We start from the raw sequence: 23,692 nt of genomic DNA, 5'->3' as shown, positions 1-23,692 counted from the left end.
AGCTGGGAACCTTTGGAAATAGTATGTCATCATGTAATTAAAGACCATCATAATGCATACGCACAAGAGCACCAAATTATGGCTGTGCAGGCTACTAGATTCCAACTTCTTGACTTTGCAACCTAAAAACCCTCAAGACAGGAACTTACTTACAAAAAGCTGTTCTTTTTCTTCTACAATTCTCCCATCATGCATCAGAGACAGGGTTTTATCTCAACTTTCAGCATTGGACCATAGTCTGCTACCACTTGAGCTACAAAACTAGCTGGCAGCAGCAAAATACTTATCCAGAAAGCAATATGAACTGTTGGATGCTGATGCTAAGGTCCCATGGTTTTGTTCAATGACCTTGTGACGTAGTGCCACACAGGAAGTATTTGATGTCAGGATTTGCCCTGAACTTTATGTTCCTGAACATAATGTTACATCATAGTGCGGAGACTTGACCTTTAGCTTGGACATTTTTATACAACCATATTAAGGCCCTCCTGAAGGAACCTGAGACTGTTCAAAACTGTTTTTCCATCCTTAAACCATGAATTCTGCACCAGCTAATAGAATAAGTTCTGGTCATTGACTTCTTTCTGGGTCCATGAGGGTGTTAATCACCTCATATGTGTAACCGTTTTGAATCAGTCTTGTCCTAAAGATGGATGACTGATCTTTGGGTGATCACTCATTACAGAGTATGATCATCTTCCATGGGAATTATGGGTCCTCAGGTGGTTGATAAGGCCAATCCTTGTTCTATTACAAGTTCTATTACAATGAGGACAGATATTTTCAGGCTCAGCAGGAGGCTGTTGACCATGACTGGAAGCCAGTCTCTCCTTCCTCCTGCGCCTCTTGTCCTTTTCAGCTTGTCGGCGAGCAAGTCCAAAATGCAGGGGACCATCACGTAGGACTTCACTCCATTTTAAGCAATCCTGGGCAAGTGTCTCCCAAGTGTCAATATAACACTTTTTTAGGTTGTCCTTCAGCAAGTCCTTATTATGCTTCCGTTGTCCACCCACGTTATGGTGCCCTTCTTTCAGCTGAGAGAACAGGACCTGTTTTGGGAGGCGATGGTCTGGCCTCCGGACAATGTGTCCTGTCCAGTGGAATTGCTGACGGATGACCATTGCCTCGATACTGGTGGTCTTTGCCCCCTCCAGAACACTAATATTGGTGCACCTGTCTTCCCATTTGATCTTCAGAATCTTATGAAGGCAGCACTGATGGTATCTCTCAAGGACTTTCAAGTGGTGTCTGTACGTTGTCCAAGTTTCGGACCCATGCAACAGTGTTGGGAGAATAATGGCTTGATAAACAAGAAGCTTGGTGTCTGTTCGAATGTCACGATCTTCAAAAACCCTGTGCCATGAACGAGAAAAAGCTACACTGGCACAGCTGAGGCGATGTTGAATTTCTGCATCAATATCTGTCTTGGATGAAAGAGGACTTCCAAGGTAGAGGAAATGATTGACGTTCTCCAGTGCCACTCCATTGATTTTGATAGATGGGGCATGTAATACCTCATTTGGAGAGGGCTGATAGAGCACTTTAGTCTTCTTGATATTAAGAGTGAAACCAAGACATGCCTAAGCATCGGCAAACACATTCAAGATAGTTTGAAGATCTTTCTCAGGGTGGGCAAGATTGCATTGTCATCAACATACTGAAGTTACACAATAGATGTTGTGGAGATCTCTCTCTTGGCTTTCAGCCTGCTAAGCCTGAACAGCTTTTCCATCCATTCTGTAAATGATTTCAACGCCAGCTGTAAACTTCCCAGCAATTAGGTAAAGAATGACAGCAATAAAAACCGCAAACGTGGTTGAAGCGATGATACAGCCCTGTTTGACACCTGTTTGTACTTTGAAAGGTTCACTCTGGGAGCCAGTGCTGCCCAGAATAGTCGCTTTCATGTTATCATGAAGCAATTTTAGGACATTGATGTATTTATCAGGACATCCAATCTTAGAAAGTACAGTCCAGAGGTCACGGCGATTCACTGAATCAAAGACTTTAGTTAGATCAATAAAAGCCATGTACAGTGGTCGGTTTTGCTCCCGACACTTTTCTTGCAGCTGCTGTGCTCTGAAGATCATATATACAGTTCCATGACACGGTCAGAAACCATTCTGTGACTCCGGTAAAATTTCTTCTGACGGGGCAGAAGGCAAGTTGCAAGGATCTGCGCTAGAACTTTGCCTGTAATGGCTAGGAGGGAGATACCACAATAATTTCCACAATCTACTTTATCCCCTTTCTTGAAGAGGGTGACAATCAGGGCATCCCTCATTTCACTGGGTATCTCCTCCTTAATCCAGATTTTAAGGATAAGCAGGTAAAGCTGCCAAATTAGCTCTGGTCCACCGTCTTTAAAGATTTCAGCGGGGATCCCATCTAGATCTGCTGCCTTGTTGTTCTTCATACAAATTGGGAGGGTCTCCGAGCTCATCCCTAAATGGTCGTTGAGGGATTTGCTCAAGGACTTAATCTACAACCATCAGCAGACCTCCTATGCAATGCAAAAGGATCAGGAGATTCAATACTGAGTTAATCAGCCTGAAAACCACAGCCTCTTCAGCCAGAAAGGCATAAACAATATCATTGCCACACTATGCAGGTTGTGTATGGTGCCAAGAAGCAGTGGAATGGTAGGAAAACATATAACAAAGATCTCCGCCTGCTTGATAAGAAATCATTCATCTACTTGAATTACAAGTCCTGACATTTGGAGAGGCCATGGGGCACTTGATTTTTGATTTCCAGATGCAGAATGATCAATCACTGATCCAAACTGAGGCCTGGTCTACACTACGGGTTTAGGTCGACTTTAGCAGCGTTAAACCGAATTAAGCCTGGACACGTCCACACAACGAAGCCCTTTCTTTCGACTTAAAGGGTCCTTTAAACCGATTTCTTTACACCACCTCCGACGAGGGGATTAGCGATAAAACCGGCCTTTGCGGGTCGGAATTGGGGTAGTGTGGACGGAATTCGACGTTATTGGCCTCCGGGAGCTATCCCACAGTGCTTCATTGTGACCGCTCTGGACAGCACTCTCAACTCAGATGCACTGACCAGGTAGACAGGAAAAGACCCGCGAAGGTTTGAATTTCATTTCCTGTTTGCCCAGCGTGGAGAGCACAGGTGACCACGCAGAGCTCATCAGCACAGGTAACCGTGATGGAGTCCCAGGATCGCAAAAGAGCTCCAGCATGGACCGAACGGGAGGTACGAGATCTGCTCGCCATATGGGGAGATGAAGCAGTGATAGCTGAACTCCGTAGCAGTAAAAGAAATGGAAAAGTATTAGAAAAGATCTCCAAGGCCATGAAGGACCGAGGCCATAACAGGGACACACAGCAGTGCCGCGTGAAAATTAAGGAGCTACGGCAAGCTTACCACAAAGCCAGAGAAGCAAACGGAAGGTCCGGGGCAGAGCCACAAACTTGCCGCTACTACGCGGAGCTGCATGCGATCCTAGGGGGTGCAGCCACCACTACCCCAACCGTGTGCTATGACTCTCTCACTGGAGAAACACACAGGGAAGACGGTTCGGGGAACGAGGAAGATGACGATGGAGGTACTGTAGGTAGCTCACAGCAGCAAGGAAGGGGAGAAACCGGTTTCCCCAACAGCCAGGATATGTTTGTGACCCTGGACCTGGAACCAGTAACCCCCGAACTCACCCAAGACCCTCAGGGCACACAGGAGACCTCTGGTGAGTGTAACTTTGTAAATATTTGTAAACATTACAAAAAAAAAGCAAGCGTGTTTAATGATTACTTTGCCCTGGCAATCGCGGCCAGTACATCTACTGGAAAAGTCTGTTAACGTGTATGGGGATGGAGCGGAAATCCTCCAGGGACATCTCCAGAAAGCTCTCCTGGTTGAAATGGGGTGATTTTATTAAGGGGACATTCAGAGGCGCCCGTTCCTGCTCTTCTGACCAGAAATGTTCCCCGCTGTTAACCACGCGGTGGGGGGAGGGGTGAAGTGATCATCCCAGAGAATCGTGTGTGTGTGTGGGGGGGGGGTGGTTTACTTGTGTTTGTGCCGCATGTTAACCGGGAAACCGCAGCCCCCTCCTTTTACATTGAAACCCCATTTTAAATGGACAACCCAATTCATCCTTGATATGGGAAATGCGCTGCTGTTTGCAACCTTTCCCGCATGTTAAGAAGGTTAAAAAAGCCAAAACACTGTGGCCTACCATGGCTGCCTGCAAGCCGAAATATGCGACCTTGTAATGAAAGAGTGTACCCATTGTTCTCTAAAATGTGTCTTTTTTAACCACCTCTCCCTTCTCCTCCACCAGCTGCAAATGTTTCTCCTTCGCAGAGGCTCGTGAACATTAGAAAGAGAAAACGTAGGACGAGGGACGATATGTTCACGGAGCTGCAGATGTCCTCCCACGCTGATAGAGCACAGCAGAATGCGTGGAGGCAGTCAATGTCGGAGATGAGAAAAGCCCAATATGAACGAGAGGAGAGGTGGCGGGCTGAATCGCAGGATGAACAGAGCAAGTGGCGGGCTGAAGACGATAGGTGGCGTCAGCTTGCAGACAGACGGCAAGAGGCAATGCTCCGTCTGCTGGAGCATCAAACTGATATGCTCGAGCGTATGGTTGAGTTGCAGGAAAGGCAGCAGGAGCAGAGACCGCCGCTACAGCCCCTGTGTAACCAACAGCCCTCCTCCCCAAGTTCCATAGCCTCCTCACCAAGACGCCCAAGAACACGGTGGGGGGGCCTCCGTCCACCCAGTCACTCCACCCCAGATGATCGCCCAAGCATCAGAAGGCTGGCCTTCAATAAGAGTTAAAGTTTTAAAATGCAGTGTGTCCTTTTCCATCCCTCCTCCCCCACCCATCCCAGGCTACCTTGGCAATTATCCCCCTACTTCTGTGAGGAACTAATAAAAGAATGCATGAATGTGAAAAAACAATGACTTTATTGCCTCTGCAAGCGGGAGGGGAGGGTGAGGTGGGGTGGTTGGTTTACAGGGAAGTAGAGTGAACTGGGTCGGGGGGGGGGGGGGGTTTGGAGGGTTCATCAAGGAGAAACAAACAGAAGTTTCACACAGTAGCCTGGCCAGTCACAAAACTCGTTTTCAAAGCTTCTCTGATGCGCACCGCGCCCTGCTGTGCTCCTCTAACCGCCCTGGTGTCTGGCTGCGCGTAATCAGCGGCCAGGCGAGTTGCCTCAACCTCCCACCCCGCCATAAAGGTCTCCCCCTTACTCTCACAGATATTGTGGAGCGCACAGCAAGCAGCAATAACAATGGGGATATTCTTTTCGCTGAGGTCTGAGCGAGTCAGTAAGCTGCGCCAGCGCGCTTTTAAACGTCCAAATGCACATTCCACCACCATTCGGCACTTGCTCAGCCTGTAGTTGAACAGGTCCTGACTCCTGTCCAGGCTGCCTGTGTACGGCTTCATGAGCCATGGCATTAAGGGGTAGGCTGGGTCCCCAAGGATCACGATAGGCATTTCAACATCCCCAATGGTCACTTTCTGGTCCGGGAAGAAAGTCCCTTCCTCCAGCTTTCGAAACAGAGCAGAGTTCCTGAAGACGCGAGCATCATGTACCTTTCCCGGCCATCCCACGTTGATGTTGGTGAAACGTCCCTTGTGATCCACCAGGGCTTGCAGCAGCATTGAAAAGTACCCCTTGCGGTTTACGTAGTCGGTGGCTTGGTGCTCCGGTGACAAGATAGGGATATGGGTTCCGTCTATGGCCCCGCCACAGTTTGGGAATCCCATTTCAGCAAAACCATCCACTATTGACTGCACGTTGCCCAGAGTCACTACCCTTGCTATCACCAGGTCTTTCATTGCCCTGGCAAATTGGATCACAGCAGCCCCCACCGTAGATTTGCCCACTCCAAATTGATTCCCGACTGACCGGTAGCTGTCTGACGTTGCAAGCTTCCACAGGGCTATCGCCACTCGCTTCTCAACTGTGAGGGCTGCTCTCATCTTGGTATCCTGGCGTTTCAGGGCAGGGGAAAGCAAGTCACAAAGTTCCATGAAAGTGCCCTTACGCATGCAAAAGTTTCGCAGCCACTGGGAATCGTCCCATACCAGCAGCACGATGCGGTCCCACCAGTCTGTGCTTGTTTCCCGGGCCCAGAATCGGCGTTCCACGGCATGAACCTGCCCCAGTGACACCATGATTTCCACATTGCTGGGGCCTGTGCCTTGTGAGAGGTCTATGTCCATGTCAATTTCCTCATCACTCTCGTCGCCGCACTGCAATCGCCTCCTCGCCTGGACCGGGTTTCACCTTGACATGTCCTGGCTCTGCATATACTCCAGGACAATGCACGTGGTGTTCATAGTGCTCATAATTGCCGCGGTGATCTGAGCGGGCTCCATGATCCCAGTGCTAGCTATGGCGCCTGGTCAGAAAAAAGGCGCGAAAGTAGTATCTGATGGACCAGGAGAAGGAGGGAGGGCGGGAGGGAGGGAGGGCCGAGTGACGACATGGCGTACAGGTACAGGAACAGGGAGAAACACAAACAACTGTCACACAGAATGGTCCCCCCAAAGATTAAACTGAAAACCCTGGGCTTAGCAGGCCATTGATTTCACGGAGGAAGGGGAAGCAAATGAATACAGAACAAATCTATTTTTTACATCTTAAGCTGGCAGCCGACGGTGCAGCATGAGTGATAGCCTCTCCAGTACGATGATGACGGTTACCAATCATAAAATACCATCATCTGCCAAAAGGCAAGGGGCTGCTGCTGTGTAGCAATGCAGCCCCACGTCTGCCAGCCCCACGTCCGCCAGCAGCCAGCATCGCCCTCTGCCTCTTCTGGGTGCTTAGCAGACAATACTGGGCAATTGGCAGAAAATAGTATATTACGACTGGTAACCATCATCATCGAAACAGTAGCATGTCTGCCCAGGTGGCCATGATTGACAGCCACACCAGTACGACGACGATGGGTACCAGTCATAATATACCATCGCCTGGCAAGGGGCTGGTGCAATGCAGCCCTACGGCTGCCAGCCCCACGACTATCACTCATGCTACACCGTCTACCGCCAAAAGGCAGTTAGCAGCTGCTGCTGTGTAGCAATGCAGTCCCACGTCTGCCGGCACCCAGAGGACATATGGTGATGGTGAGCTCAGCTGAGCTGAGCGGGCTCCATGTTGTCTGCACAGGTAACCCAGGTAAAAAGGCGCGAATCTATTGTCTGCCGTTGCTGTGACGGGGGAGGGAGGGGCCTGACGACATGTACCCAGAACCGCCCGCGACACTGTTTTGCATCATCCGGGCATTGGGATCTCAACCCAGAATTCCAAGGGGCGGCGGAGACTGCGGGAACTGTGGGATAGCTGTCAGATAGCTACCCATAGTTCAATGCTCCGGAAGTCGACGCTAGCCTCGTACTGTAGACGCGGTCCGCCGACTAGAGCACCTAGAGCATTTTATGTGTGGACACACACAATCGGCTGTATACAACCGATTTCAATAAAACCGGCTTCTATAAATTCGAACTAATTTCGTAGTGTAGACATACCCTGAGTGAATAACAATGAGTGAAGACACTGCTTAATTTAACTTCTGCCTGGTAAGCTAGTCTGCCTTGGTGTGTAGTACATGCAGAAACATGAATCACTTTGCTTTTGCTTTCTCCCTACAGACCACTGTGTGACATTCTATACCTTGGGGGAAGTGTCCTGTAACCCCCATATTCCTCATGTATATATAATTGTGATATTGCATGTAAAGCAGGCCGTGTGAGGTATCAAGGGAAAAGTTATGATCTGCTGAAATCCATGGTTCTATCTAAATATGTGTATCATTAATGCATGTGAAATTATGAGAATGTGTTTTATGGCTTTCACTAAAATATGCTGTGGGTTTGGGAGGTGCCCAGATACAAGCTCTCCAGAGACAATGACACGGGAGGTAGCCAACGCCCGGGTGGGTGCTGAACAGACATCACCAGCCACTGCCCAGCAGAGGAGTTACAATTCAATGACTCACTCATAGGAGACACACCAAGGTATTGCTTCACCTTGTGACTTAAGAATGCCCACCAGACATGCCCTGGACTTGTGTTCTCCAAGCACATGGGACTAAGGGTATAAAACAGAACACAAGGGCCCCATGCATGGCCTTTCTCCTTCCCCCTCCTAGGCTGCAAGCAACAGGGACACTCCAACAGAGGGGACTGGCCCAGGTTTCAAGGGGTGAAACCTGTGTACTATGAATTGCAATATCCAATGGGGTGAGAAAAACCACTTAATCTAGATAGGGGTGGGCAAACTTTTTGGCCCGAGGGCCACATCTGGGTATGGAAATTGTATGGCGGGCCATGAATGCTCATGACATTGGGGGTTGGGGTGCAGGAGGGGATGAGGGCTCCGGCTGGGGATGCGGGCTCTGGGGTGGGACCAGAAATGAGGATTTCAGGGTGCAGGAGGGGGCTCCAGGCTGGGGCAGGGTGTTGGAGTGCGGAGGGGGGTGAAGGCTCCTGCTGGGAGTACAGGCTCTGGGGTGTGGCTGGGGATGAGGGGTTGGGAGTGCAGGAGGGGGTCAGGGTGCAGGCTCCAGACCACGTTTACCTCAAGCAGCTCCCAGAAGCAGCGGCATGTCCCCCCTCCGGCTCCCATGTGGCGTTGCAGCCAGGTGGCTCGGCGCGCTGCCCCATCTGCAGACGCTGCCTCGCAGCTCCCATTGGCCAAAGTTCCTGGCCAATGGGAGCTGCAGAGCCCCTTGGCTGATCCTATGCATAGGAGCCGGAGGTGGGACATGCTGCTACTTCCAGGAGCCGTGCAGAGCCACAGCACGCGTGGAGCGGGGCAAGCCCCCAGCTGGGGTGCCAGAGCGGGGCAAGCCCTGGACCCCACTCCCTGGCAGGAGCTCGAGGGCTGGATTAAAACGTCTGAAGGGCCAGATGTGGCCCCCGGGCTGTAGTTTGCCCACTCCTGATCTAGATGTTGCCCAGTCTAATAGGGTTGAGAGTTTAGAGTGCATGCTTATATTTTCTTTTCTTTTGGTAACCGCTCTGACTTTTTGCCCATCAGTTATAATCACTTAAAATTTATCTTTTGTAGTCAAACTTCTTTAACTGTTTATCTTTACCAGTGAGTTTGCCTGAAGTATTTGGTAAGGGTGCTTATCAGGTTTACAAAGGCTGGTGTATATCCACTTCTCATCAATGAAGTGACGAACCAATTAATAAATTTGCACTGCTTATCTTGAGTAGTGCAAGACAGTACATTTCTGAGGTACATGGCCGGGAGGATTTGGTTGGTGCCTTTCTCTGTGTGATTTGTGAGTAGCTCTGGGAGCATTCATGCAATCTAGCTGGGTGTGGGGGCTCCACATGCAGTTGTGTTGAATGATAACAGCGCCTGGAGGGCTTTACAATGCTTTGCTAGTGACAAGCAGCGAGAGTTAAGGGGGCACAGCGGTCCCACCGTCCCAGACTGCACCCCTAGGATCCCATCACACCTAACACAGTTCTCCATAAAGACCAAGAAGTGAATTTTCTTTAAAACCAATACTGATACTACCATAATCCTGGAAAAGACCTTTGGAGCACATTCCAGATTAAATGGTAATGATCAGAGTTGAAAAAGCTGCCCACTACAAGCAAAGACATGAGGAGGCTGAAGGGAAAAGCTCAGACTTGCAGATGGAAGCAGGACCAAAGAACTCTGAGGGGGGACTGCTGAGTGAGGAAAGTGGACAGTGGGAGCACATGACTAAGAGAATCAGGCAGAGGAAAAGATGGGCTAGTGAAAGAGCAATAGAGCTCAGGAACAGGTTTGTGGAGTTGGAAAATGAAGAGGCACAGCAGGTGGTCACTGAAGGTGGGAGGGCAAGAAAGAAGAGAAGAGCAGCTAGTTCTATAGGGAGAGGGGAAGAATCAATGGAGATAAACCAAATATGAGCCCCAGGAGGATACAGGATGGGTTGCAGAGGATTGCAAGGGAGAATAGGAATCGAGAGGACTTGCAGCCAGAGGAAACGGGATAGACTGGAGAATCACACCATCACCAGGAAAAGGCAGGTGAACATGATTGGGGACTCCTTACTGAGAAGAATAGACAGGCCTGTAACCAGAGCTGATCCAGGGAACAGAAGGCTGTGCTGTCTGCCGGGTGCTAAGATACGGGATGTGGACTCTAGGCTGAAGAGGATCCTAGCGGGAGCAGGAAAGAATCCACTGATCGTCCTTCACGTGGGAACAAATGATATGGCTAGATTCTCGCTGGAACGTATCAAGGGAGACTATGCCAGGCTGGGGAAGATGCTTAAGGAAATCGAGGCTCAGGTGATCTTCAGCGGGATTGTGCCTGTTCCTAGAGAAGGGAAACAAAGGCGTGACCAGATTACGACCATCAACAGATGGCTCAGGCAGTGATGCTATAAGGAGGACTTTGGGATGTATGGCCACTGGGAGCATTCATGGACAGAGGACTGTTCTCTCGGGATAGACTTTCCCTGAGTAGGGAGAGAAATAGACTTCTAGGATGGAAGCTGGGACAACTGATTAAGAGAGCTTTAAACTAGGAATTTGGGGGAGATGTCCAGGTAATCGCCATGCGGGATTTTAACATTGAGAGGGAAGAAAACAAAGTAAGAAAGGATACAGCCGTGGGTAGGAGAATGGACATAAGGAGGAAGGGTAGCATAGATACCAGCCTAGTAGGTGATACTGGCGGTAGAATGTCTGGGCCTACTTAGGTAAAGAATGTGAGCGAAGCCAAACAGCAAAAATTAAGATGTTTGTACACCAATGCAAGGGGCCTAGGTAACAAAATGGAGGAACTAGAGTTACTGGTGCAGGAAGTGAAACCAGATATTATAGGGATAACAGAAACATGGTGGAATAGTAGTCATGACTGGAGTACATGTATTGAAGGGTATGTGTTGATTAGGAAAGATAGAAATAAAGGCAAAGGTGGTAGAGTAGCACTGTATATCAATGATGAGGTAGACTGTAAAGAAATAAGAAGGGATGGAATGGATAAGACAGAGTCTGGGCAAAAATCACATTGGGGAAGAAAACTACTAGAGCCTCCCCCGGGACAGTGCTTGGGTTGTGCTATAGACCACCGGAATCTGATTTGGATATGGATGGAGACCTCTTTAATGTTTTTAATGAAGTAAATACTAATGGAAATTGTGTGATCATGGGAGACTAACTTCCCAGATATAGAATGGAGGACTATTTAGAAAAGCTGGACGAGCACAAGTCCATGGGGCTGGATGCGCTGCATCCGAGGGTGCTAAGGGAGTTGGCAGATGTGATTGCAGAGTCATTGGCCATTATCTTTTAAAACTCATGGCGATCGGGGAAGGTCCCGGATGACTGGGAAAAGGCTAATGTAGTGCTCATCTTTAAAAAAGGGAAAGAGGAAGACCCGGGGAACTACAGGCCAGTCAGCCTCACCTCAGTCCCTGGAAAAATCATGGAGCAGGTCCTCAAGGAATCAATTCTGAAGCACTCAGAGGAGCAGAAAGCGATCAGGAACAGTCAGCATGGATTCACCAAGGGCAAGTCATGCCTGACTAAACTAATTGCCTTCTATGACAAGATAACTAGCTCTGTGGATGAGGGGAAAGCAGTGGACGTGTTATTCCTTGACTTTAGCAAAGCTTTTGATAGGGTCTCCCACAGTATTCTTGCTGGCAAGTTAAAGAAGTATGGGCTAGATGAATGGACTATAAGGTGGACAGAAAGCTGGCTTGATCACCTGGCTCAATGGGTAGTGATCAATGGCTCCATGTCTAGTTGGCAGCTGGTATCAAGCAGCCTGCCCCAAGGATCGGTCCTGGGGCCGGTTTTGTTCAATATCTTCATTAATGATCTGGAGGATGGCGTGGATTGCACCCTCAGCAAGTTTGCAGATGACACTAAACTGGGAGGAGTGGTAGATACACTGGAGGGTAGGGATAGGATACAGAGGGACCTAGACAAATTAGAAGATTGGGCCATAAGAAATCTGATGAGGTTCAACAAGGACAAATGCAGAGTCCTGCACTTAGGATGCAAGAATCCCATGCACTGAGACAGACTAGGGACCAAATGGCTAGGCAGCAGTTCTGTAGAAAAGGACCTAGGGGTTACAGTGGACGAGAAGCTGGATATGAGTCAACAGTGTGCCCTTCTTGCCAAGAAGGCGAATGGAATTTTGGGCTGTATAAGTAGGGGCATTGCCAGCAGATCAAGGGACGTGATCATTCCCCTCTATTCGACATTGGTGAGGCCTCATCTGGAGTACTGTGTCCAGTTCTGGGCCCCACACTACAAGGAGGATGTGGACAAATTGGAAAGAGTCCAGCGGAGGGCAACAAAAATTATTAGGGGGCTGGAACACATGACTTACGAGGAGAGGCTGAGGGAACTGGGATTGTTTAGTCTGCAGAAGAGAAGAATGGGGGGGGGGGATTTGATAGCTGCTTTCAACTACCTGAAAGGGGGTTCCAAAGAGGATGGATCTAGACTGTTCTCAGTGGTACCAGATGACAGAACAAGGAGCAATGGTTTCAAATTGCAGTGGGGGAGGTTTAGGTTGGATATTAGGAAAAACTTTTTCATTAGGAGGGTGGTGGAGCACTGGAGGTGGTGGAATCTCCTTCCTTAGAGGTTTTTAAGGTCAGGCTTGACAAAGCCCTGTCTGGGATGATTTAGTTGGGGATTTATTCTGCTTTGAGCAGGAGGTTGGACTAGATGACCTCCTGAGGTCCCTTCCAACCCTGATATTCTATGAATAATAATAGGGCTCAGATTTTCCTGGATGCGATAGCTGATAGATTCCTTCACCAAGTAGTTGCTGAACCAACAAGAGGGGATGCCATTTTAGATTTGGTTTTGGTGAGTAGTGAAGTCCTCATAGAAAAATGGTTGTAGGGGACAACATTGGTTCGAGCGATCATGAGCTAATTCAGTTCAAACTAAATGGAGGATAAACAAAAATAGATCTGTAACTAGGGTTTTTGATTTCAAAAGGGCTAACTTTAAAAAATTAAGGAAATTAGTTCTGAAAGTGGATTGGACTGAAGAACTTGTGGATCTAAAGGCAGAGGAGGCCTGGAATAACTTCAAGTCAAAGTTGCAGAAACTATCACAAGCCTGCATCCCAAGAAAGGCGAAAAAATTCATAGGCAGGAGATGTAGACCAAGCTGGATGAGCAAGCATCTAAGAGAGGGTATTAAGAAAAACCAGAAAGCCTACAAGGAGTGGAAGATGGGAGGGATCAGCAAGGAAAGCTACCTTATTGAGGTCAGAACATGTAGGGATAAAGTGAGAAAGGCCAAAAGCCATGTAGAGTTGGACCTTGCAAAGGGAATTAAAACCAACAGTAAAAGGTTCTAACTATATTAATAAGAAGAAAACAAAGAAAGAAGAAGTGGGACTGCTAAACACTGAGGATGGAGTGGAGGTGAAGGATAGTGTAGGCATGGCCCAATATGTAAACAAATACTTTGCCTCAGTCTTTAATGAGGAGCTTAGGGATAATGGCAGGATGACAAATGGGAATGAGGATATGGAGGTAGATATTACCACACCCGAAGTAGAAGCGAAAGTTGAACAGCTTAATGGGACTAAATCTGGGGGGGCCCAGATAATCTTCATCCAAGAATATTAAAGGAACTGGCATACGAAATTGCAAGCCCATTAGCAAGAATTTTTAATGAATCTGTAAACTCAGGGGTTGTACCGTATGACTGGAGAATTGCTAACATAGTTCCTATTTTTAAGACAGAGAAGTGATCCTGGTAACAACAGGCCTGTTAGTTTGACATCTGTAGTATGCAAGGTCTTGGGAAAAAAATTGAAGGAGATAGTTAAGGACATTGAGGTCAATGGTAATTGGGACAAAATACAACATGGTTTTATGAAAGGTAGATCATGCCAAACCAACCTGATCTCCTTGAGAAGGTAACAGATTTTTTAGACAAAGGAAACACAGTGGATCTAATTTACCTCAATTTCAGTAAGGCACAGGATACGGTTCCACATGGGGAATTATTAGTTAAATTGGAAAAGATGGGGATCAATATGAAAATTGAAAGGTGGATAAGGAACTGGTTAAAGGGGAGACTACAACACGTCACACTGAAAGGTGAACCGTCAGGTTGGAGGGAGGTTACTAGTGGAGTTCCTCAGGGATCGGTTTTGGGACCAATCTTATTTAAATCTTTTTATTACTGACCTTGGCACAAAACGTGGGCGTGTGCTGATAAAGTTTGCGGATGACACACAGCTAGGAGGTATTGCCAATACAGAGAAGGACTGGGATATCATACAGGAAGATCTGGATGACCCTGTAAACTGGAGTAATAGTAATAGGATGAAATTTAATAGTGAAAAGTGCAAGATCATGCATTTAGGGATTAACAACAAGAATTTTTGTTATAAGCTGGGGATTCATCAGTTGGAAGTAACAGAGGAGAAGGACCTTGGAGTATTGGTTGATCACAGGGTGACTATGAGACGCCAATGTGATATGGCCATGAAAAAAGCTAATGAGGTCTTGGGATGCATCAGGTGAGGTATTTCCAGTAGAGATAAGGAGGTGTTAGTACCGTTATACAAGGCACTGGTGAGACCTCATCTGGAATACTGTGTGCAGTTCTGGTCTCCCATGTTTAAGAAGGATGAATTCAACCTGGAACAGGTACAGCGAAGGGCTACTAGGATGAGCCGAGGAATGGAAAACCTGTCTTATGAAAGGAGACCCAAAGAGCTTGGCTTGTTTAGCCTAACCAAAAGAAGGCTGAGAGGAGATATGATTGCTCTCTATAAATATATCAGTGGGATAAATACCAGGGAGGGAGAGGAATTATTTAAGCTCAGTACCAATGTGGACACAAGAACAAATGGATATAAACTGGCCATCAGGAAGTTTAGACTTGAAATTAGACGAAGATTTCTAACCATCAGAGGAGTGAAGTTCTGGAACAGCCTTCCACGGAGAGCAGTGGGGGCAAAAGACATATCTGACTACAAGACTACGCTTGATAAGTTTATGGAGGGGGTGGTATGATGGGATAGCCTAATTTTGGCAATTAATTGATCTTTGACTATTAGCGGCAAATATGCCCAATGGCCTGTGATGGGATGTTAGATGGAGTGGGATCTGAGTTACTACAGAGAGTTCTTTCCTGGGTGTCTGGCTGGTGAGTCTTGCCCATATGCTCAGGGTTTAGCTGATCGCCATATTTGGGGTCAGGTCTGAAACCTCCTTTCACTTAAGGAAGTAGCAAGAATAAAACCTCATCCCTCTGTGAAATGGAGGAACCTCCTCCAGGGCTCCCAGCTGGAGGAGAAAATGAACCTCCCATAGGAGAACTTCCTTGTGAGAATGGTCCCTGAAAAGAGAATGGGGAGGAGGGTGGAAACTGGGGGTTAGAAATAAACTGAAGGGTGTATCCCAATTCCACCATGCTTAGACCCTACTGGTCTGTAGTGATGCAGGTCCAAGCACTTAGCAAGTAGGACAACCTATTAGAATACATCAGGGTATGAGAGCTGGCAAACTGAAGACTGGGCAGCCTGTCCTCAACACACATATCCAAAAAAACTACTTGGCTGTCTGGCTGCTGCTGAAGAAGTAGGTAGAAGTGGTCCCCTCCTATAACTTTTGCCTTTCTTTCTAGCTTGGTCTTTATTGCAATGCATACCAATGTGGCTGCTGAGGACAGTACTGCTTCTTCTTTGGGACATGTATATAAATGCCCAATGATTTGAGACACCCCTACAACCCTTAAGTCTGTGCAGCTTGTTATTGGTCTGTTCCGAGAAAAGTGATGGCCCCTTGTAAGGAAAAATCTGGATAGTCTCTTGGATCTCCTGAGGAAGACCCAATTACTGGAGCTGCAGACATTTGTGCATGTCATGGCTCTAGCTGCAGCAACCAAACCAGCCAGAAGTAAAGTGATGGCCGCCAACTTTCCCTCATCCACCATAGCAAGAAACACCTGTCTCGCATCCATTAATTTTAAAACATTGTCCTTGAGGTTAAAATCAACGATCAGCAATGCTTGCTGATTAACAATGCTGAGCTGTAGCTCGGATGTTGAATAAAGTTTCCTGCCAAAGAGACTGAGCTGTTTTTGTTTTTTTTTTTTTTTTTTTTGCATCTTTTGATTTTGGAGTATATGCTTTCTAGCCCTGGCACTCTGGGAGGGAGGGAAGATAGAGTTTGCCACAGCACTTTAGTGGGCACCAGAATAGCCTCGTTAATTGCAAATGCCACTTGAGAAGTTTCCACAGATGCCAACATATTGACCAATCTGTGAGACCTCTCTAGAACCATTTCCACCTGAATATTTAAGGCGAAAGTCACCCTCTTTAGCAGGTCTTAGTGGACAATATAATCATCCAATGGAAGTAAAGAACCCTCCGATACTACTGCCTGCTCAGGCAATGAGGACCACCACCACAGGACTGGCTAAAGTGTAGCTTCCCCCAATTATTGGGGAGACGGGGGGGAAGGCACCAAAGCAGACCGTCCATGTTCAGTTCTCAGTCTGGTACCTGCTTCCTGCTACTCTTGACAAGAAGGACCTGGATGTCTTCTAGAAGAAGAACAGGAAGTGTGTGAAGACAACTTGGAGGCAGGTAGAAGCCTCCAAGAGTTCCAAAATGGCCACTGGTATGGTACCAGAGCTCAATTCCTTCACCGTCAGCCAAGACAGAGCTTCTGCTAATGTGACAAAGCCGTGACATGTACAAGCCAACTTCCAACTCAGAGGCTGAACTGGATTCATCCAACCAAAGAGGAGCTACTCCTGTCAGTGCCAGGGATTGGTGTCAGTAGTCTGGAGAAAAGGGCATTAGTGAGATCACTGCAGTTTGCCTCTCGCCAGCGGCGTACAAGGAGGTACTGCAGTGTCCACAGTATTGAGAGACTGAAAAGGTCGCATTCCACAACATATGTTTCAAATGGTACGGTCTCTTGCTACTGCTAACCCAACAAAGACCGCACCACTGACACAGATGGTGCCGCCTTAGGAATCAGTACCAGTGTTGAGTCAACAACCCTGCCTGAGCAGTTATTTAAACCAGGGAGTGCTTCAGCCTCAATTGCAGTCTATCCTCCTCACCAGCATGTTTGCTGGACTTTGGTGTCAGGGACTTTGATCTCCCAGATACCAAGTCCTTCGATACCATCTTCTGGTGTCTCTTCCTCACTACCGGAGAAGGAGACTGGCATCAAGAGTCTGCCAAAACAGGAGGAGCGCTCTTAATCGAAGCAGATGTGCTCGGTACACACTCTGAATTGGGAGGCTCTGAGTGTGGGTGCATCAGGAGGTGTTTTAGTGTGATCTCCCTTCCTTTTTAGTTCTGGGTTTAAAGTCCCTGCAGATCTGGTACCATCTCTGTCACAAGCTTTTCCTAGGCACTCAGGCACTTGAAGTGCAGGTCACTAACCAGCATCTGTTTCTTGAAGGCATCACAGGGCTTGAAGCCTGGGGAGCGAGGCACGCCCCCCTCCCCCACCAGGTACCAGTACCCACACAGCAGGAATCAAAGAGTACCAAAAAAGTACACCAAGAAAGGAAACCTAATGCTGCATTATCCTAAGAAAAACTATTCATGAGTACCAACTATATACAAATGCAAAATGAAGAAAATTTGCAGCAGCAAGATAGCACGCTCCAATAACTGTCATGGGTGGTAAGGAGGAACTAAAGGTTTGAGCATTGGCCTGCTAAACCCAGGGTTGTGAGTTCAATCCTTGAGGGGACCATTTAGGATCAGGGGCAAAAATTGGGGATTGGTCCTGCTTTGAGCAGGGGGTTGGACTAGATGACCTCCTGAGGTCCCTTCCAACCCTGATAGTCTATGATTCTATGATAAAAGGGATTGGGTGTGGCTCTATCCTTTACAACATAGTGCAGCAGCACACAGCAGCAGATGGTGCATGCATGGCCCTAATGGGTACCACTGAGGGAAAAATCTCCAGCAGTGCACTGGGCATGCACAAACCTGAAGTGGAATGGACACGTGCAACCACTTGAAGAAGATTGGATTGTATCACTGATCTAAAGGAGATTCCATGAATGGCATGAGATAGAAAATAGGTCAAAATGGTGCCTGCATTGGGAACCAATTTGTTTGGGGGTCTGCTATCAATAACCAAAGTCCCACATGCCTAAATGAAACCAATTTATGTGAAGCCACTTAGACCATGAGCTGTTGAGGTTGATTCTTAGAGCCCCTTTACTGCCTGCCTGCACTCCACACCCAGGCTGTTTGCCCTCTCATCCTCATACTGGCAGCTTCTGCAGGGAGGAAGCAGCAACAAGGCACAGCAATCCACCACGGCAGCTGGGGGTGACAGCTTTTAGATTGTGGCTGGAATTCTTCATTTCTCTTACGATATCTTCCCACAATTATGAGCAAGGATGTACAGCTAAAGTCAATGTACCACTTCCAGATGCATTTACAACTTTAGAACAAGTTACCTGAAACTAATTGACTGCATCCTCACCTTTAACTGCCCTCCGGCCCGAATATAGTTGTATGTAGAGAAATTTTTCTGAAGATGTAGAGAGCGTAGTATCTGATCAGAACCTCCCTGGAGAAGCTGTGCAAATAGTATTTTAAAAAACAAATATCAAATCAAAAAAACAAACACCATCCAATACGTTCATAGTTGGTGTAATATCATAAGTTACTCATTGATTGCTACATTGAATATATTCTGATCCTTTTTCCTCATGCGTGGTGAGACATGACCACAACTTTCCATTTACATTACTAACATGCAAACAGCCTTGGCACCTGAAGCCAGTAAGCATCACGTAATGAATTTTCCAGTCACATGGAAAGGCTGCGTAAGCATTGTGGCTATGATATACACAGTCTCCACCATTACAGAGCCAAAAACACCTTCCAGGTGGTTGCCTTTAAGGCTGTTAAAGCAACAATCTTGCAAACAAGTCAAAACCTCTGCACAGGGGCAACCTCATACAGATGTTTTCAGGCAAGCATTCAGGACCAAACACATGTACTTTCCCCAATGGAAACATCTTCAAATTGCCACATGTTGGAAATAAAGTGCTATATATACACACCATGGTGGCAAATATCAGCAACTGTGCTGAACAAAGTAAGGCAGGTATGTTGTCATTTTCTTTACAAAGAGGTATGATGAGGGGCATCTCCTTCCCCAGCAGAGCCTACACAGTGGCATCAGCCTACCACAAACAATACCGAAGGTACTGAAGTAAAAATATGAAGATGTGAATGTATTCAGTGCCATGAAACTAGCTCCATCCAAATTACAGAAGCCTCATGAGAAAAGAGGACATTAGTTGTACTGCTAATGAAGTACTAATCCAAAGTCCAGATACAGTACTATATACTCAGAAGTACTAATCAGTTTACAAATGTGTTAATACATAGGAGGATGAGGAGGAATATTTCACCCTTCCATGGCCCTTCTCCAAAACTGGGCATCTTCAGCCAACATAGAATTGTTAAAAGCAGAAAACTGGCTCAGAATGTGATAACACAGAGCACCCCTTTACAAAATGCATGCAAGAGGGAATGTGTTAATTGCTTTGCCTGTATGTCCTGTGAACAGAGGAATGAGTCAGCTAATTTCCATGTGTTTGAGTAGGCAAACACTAACCTGATAAAAAGAGTGAAAGCTTCGTTCTCCTGGCTGCTGCACAATCACTCGGGACTGTGGGGGAAAAGATGCAAAGACACGTATTTTTAGACACTAGTAGTGTGCTTCTTAAATATCTTACCTTAGTCTGCCAATGCAATAATTCACTATCTTTACCAAAATCCCTCTAGCACTTTTTACCCTACAAATGTACTACTGATCATTACTAGCGGTGTATGACACAAGGCAGTCCCCGTCCCATGGAATGTACAGCCCAGTCATACACAGATCATTCAAATACACAAACAATAGGATATTTTTAAAGATGACTCCCCCTGTGGTGACCATGGTAATTACTTACATGCAAAACTAACATAAGAAATTATTTTGAGCATCTAATAGGAAACAGCACCATGTGACCACCAGCAAGTGCTCCAGGGTCCACAGTTAGGGAACTCTTGTGGTAAATTCTTCTGCTAACACACCAGAGCCTCTCTCATAGAACCGGAAGGAACCCTGAAAGGTCATTGAGTCCAGCCCCCTGCCTTTACTAGCAGGACCAAGTACTGATTTTGCCCCAGATCCCTAAGTGTCCCCCTCAAGGACTGAACTCACAACTCTGGGTTTAGCAGGCCAATGCTCAAACTACTGAGCTATCCAAAAAAGCAGTGGCAAGTTATGCTTCACTTTTAATCTAAGATCAATGTTGGCAGGAGCAAGAGGCGTTCAGATTTTCACTGAATCTTAGTCCCAGAAAAGTGTAAAATTTAGGGGAATTCTTGTTAACTACAGTGGAACTTCACATTCAACTGCCAACTACAGAATTTTGCAAATTAATGAGGAAGTAAAGCCAGGAGTCAGACACCGCATGACAAAACGTATACTTTGGCCTTGTCTACGCTTACAAGGGGCTTGACGAACGGCAATCGATGCATCGGCGATCGATTTAGTGGGTCTAGTGAAGACCCGCTAAATCGACCGCAGATCGCTCTCCTGTCGACTCCTGTACTCCACCTGAATGAGAAGCGCAAGCGGAGTCGATGGGAGAGCGTCTCCAGTCAACACCGCGTAGTATGGATCCAGCAGTAAGTAGACCTAAGTACGACAATTTCAGCTATGTTATTCACATAGCTGAAGTTGCATAACTTAGATCCATCTCCCCCTGTAGTGTAGACAAGGCCTTTGAATAGCATAATGTAGTTTTGTTTAAATCCTTAACTAGTAGAGTGAAACAACCAGGTTTCCTGTGAGAATTACCAGGATAATGGATTAGCAAAAAGTCAATGAGAATTAGTGAGGTTGCTGTTGTAAATATGATGATTTGTATGATCACGCAAGGTTAGCTGACTTAAGATCAGACCTCTGTATGCAGCAATGGAAAATCATTGCCTGCCCTCATCAGCCAATTGGGCTAATATTAAACCCTCAAAATAAAAAAAAAATGTTAACAGAAACAGGAACTTAGCATAGTGCAGTCAAACACATTTTATAAAAAGCCTTATGATTTAAAGCCATTGCAATTGCAAACAATTTTTTCCCTTAGTGTGTCACTAGGGTCAAAGCAGTACATATTAAACACTAAACACAACAAAATGTTTATTCTGGAACTAGGTTTCAGAGAAATAAAGACAGAAGTTTAAAAATGTTGCCAGATTCTGTCAAATCTGTACGGTCTAAAATGACATGAAATACATTGTTTCCATCACTCTCCTGGAATATGTAATAGAAGTTAACAGATGATCATGTAAAGCTATGGCATCAGTTCAATGCAATATTTCTAAAACCACACCACCACTTCTTGCAGACACACAGAAATCTTCATAATTCATGCTTGACCAGTGAGATTTCAGTGCAAGAATTTCTGTGGGAAGCAATTTTATACATGTTAAATTAATCTCAGATTTTATTCTGGGTACAAAGCACAGACAAAACATTCTGAAACCTTTTTATTTATCCCGAGTTCTATGATGGAATGAGCTCTGAAAAACAATGATTTCATGGTGTTTGTGTTGCAACAAATTAGTTGCGGTGCTTTGACAATTTCTTAATTTTAGCTACCATACCTTTATTGATTCTGGGGGAAAAAATTAAGGTCTGGATCTGAAGTGACAGTCATCCTATGATGGATATTCAATGTACTATTTGACGTGAGTTCAGGAGGAACACATTTAAAATGGCAAATACTATGTTTTATAAATAATCATCATACATGGGAAGACAGCCTAGCACTTTACAGTCAAACTCAGCTTACCTTTTCTAGTAAGTAGTTATTGATATGTCCACCTATCGGGTCTCCTTTGAAATCAAAGTTGATATCCATGTATTTTCCAAATCTGCTGGAGTTGTCATTACGGTTGGTTTTGGCATTGCCAAAGGCCTCTAACACACAGTTGGATTTCAACAACATGTTCTTCACTCTAGTACAGATAAGCAGAAAAGGCAAGAGAACAGCACAAGTGTAGGTAGCGTGTTCCTAGATATCTAGTGCAATCTTTTTCCAGACACAAATCATGCTTTTCAGAAGGCTTTAGTAACAGCCAGGTTGTATTCTACAAGAAGATTCAAATATGTCCCGATTCATAGATTCCCAGGGAGCACTGTGATCATCTAATCTGACCTCCCGTATAACACAGGCCAGAAAACTTTTCCAAAATAATTCTTAAAGCAGATTTTTACAAAAAACATCCAATCTTGATTAAAAATTGTCAAGGATAGAGAATAGACCAGGACCCTTGGTAATTTTTTTCAATGGTTAATTACTCTCACCGTTAAGAATTTACATCTTAATTTCCAGTCTGAATTTATCTAGCTTCAACTTCCGGCCATTGGATTGCGTTATACCTCTCTCTGATAGACTGAACAGCCCATTATTAAATATTTGTTCCCTAGGTAGATACTTATACACTGTAATCAAGTTGCCCCTTAGCCTTCTCTTTGTTAAGCTAAATAGATTTAAAGATCTCAATCTAACTCTATAAGGCAGGTTTTCTAACCCTTCAGTCATTCTTGTGGCTCTTCTCTGAACCCTCTCCAATTTTTGCAACATCCTTGAATAGGGGACACCAGAACTCAACACAGTATTCCAGCAGTGGTCACATGAGCACCAAGTAAAATAACCTCTCTACTCCAACTTGAGATTCCCATATTTATGCACCGCCCGGATTGTGTTATCTGTTTTGGCCAAAGCATCACATTGGGATCTCATGTTCAGTTGATTGTCCACTATGATCCTGAAATCTTTTCCAGAGTCATTGTTTACCAGGCTAGAGTTCCCCAACCCCTAAGTATGGCCTAAATTCTTTGATCCAAGATGTATAAATTTAAATTTAGCTGCATTCAAACACATTGTAATACATAACTTATTCCCTGTAACCAGGCATCTATTTTAGACAGATAATATGCATAGGTGGTACTCTGTTAGTAAAAGATCCCAGCTGATTTTCCAAGCCCTAGACATGAATGGGGAGCTGGAGAGTGAGCATTTTCATTGGAGAGCCTTTGGTTGTAGAAAGCAACAGAGTGTCCTGTGGCACCTTTAAGACTAACAGATGTATTGGAGCATAAGCTTTCGTGGGTGAATACCCACTTCGTCAGACACATGCTTAGGCTCCAATACATCTGTTAGTCTTAAAGCTGCCACAGGACTCTCTGTTGCTTTTTATAGATCCAGACTAACACGGCTACCCCTCTGATACTTTGGTTGTAGAATTTACTTCCTCGGTTAGTCTGTCTAAATTTGAGTTTGCCCCCCTGAAATACACATCTAATCTCTTGGTTTCTTGCATGGTAGGCAAGTTGTTCGAGAGTTAGTTCCAAGGTGGGAGTTTAATTTTCTTTGTCAGTACGCCACGTTCATTTATTTAAAGACATTTATACTTTTACTCAGTATGCCTGATGGGCATATTTAGAAATTCATGAACATGAAATGCTGGACTAAACTTAGAGAGTGTATTGCTTCTGTTCAACATCCCATTTGTCATGAATTGAATGTATAAGTACATTTAGTTCCATGAAAGTTTGACTGATACCTCAGCAGAAACTTAATTTCAGGGCATCATTTACAATTTGGAAGTGCAAAGGCTTGAGTTACACTCCCAAC

General features: G+C 45.9%; 2 protein-coding genes across 9 annotated transcripts in view; one reads left to right on the top strand and one right to left on the bottom strand.

Moving 5' to 3' along the window:
* MYO1D (myosin ID) overlaps window positions 1-23,692 on the bottom strand; it is a 360,936-nt gene that overhangs the window by 240,236 nt on the left and 97,008 nt on the right. For all 8 annotated transcript variants that reach the window (XM_005282854.5, XM_065577933.1, XM_065577932.1 and 5 more), the window contains exons 4-6: window positions 21,845-22,010; window positions 19,615-19,668; window positions 18,469-18,564 (exon numbers count right to left, since the gene is read on the bottom strand). In XM_005282854.5, the coding sequence (XP_005282911.2) occupies window positions 18,469-18,564; window positions 19,615-19,668; window positions 21,845-22,010 (316 nt within the window). The remainder of the gene's footprint in view (window positions 1-18,468; window positions 18,565-19,614; window positions 19,669-21,844; window positions 22,011-23,692) is intronic.
* LOC135977366 (uncharacterized) lies at window positions 3,041-4,932 on the top strand. The gene is made up of 2 exons (XM_065577937.1): window positions 3,041-3,712; window positions 4,310-4,932. The coding sequence occupies exons 1-2, from the start codon at window positions 3,175-3,177 to the stop codon at window positions 4,810-4,812; spliced, it is 1,041 nt and encodes a 346-aa protein (XP_065434009.1). The 5' UTR covers window positions 3,041-3,174; the 3' UTR covers window positions 4,813-4,932.

This window comes from Chrysemys picta, chromosome 24 (genome assembly GCF_011386835.1).
Source record: "Chrysemys picta bellii isolate R12L10 chromosome 24, ASM1138683v2, whole genome shotgun sequence".
NCBI lineage: Eukaryota > Metazoa > Chordata > Testudines > Emydidae > Chrysemys > Chrysemys picta.
The sequence above is the reverse complement of the archived record's forward strand: the minus strand, read 5'-3'. Positions and strand labels throughout refer to the sequence as shown.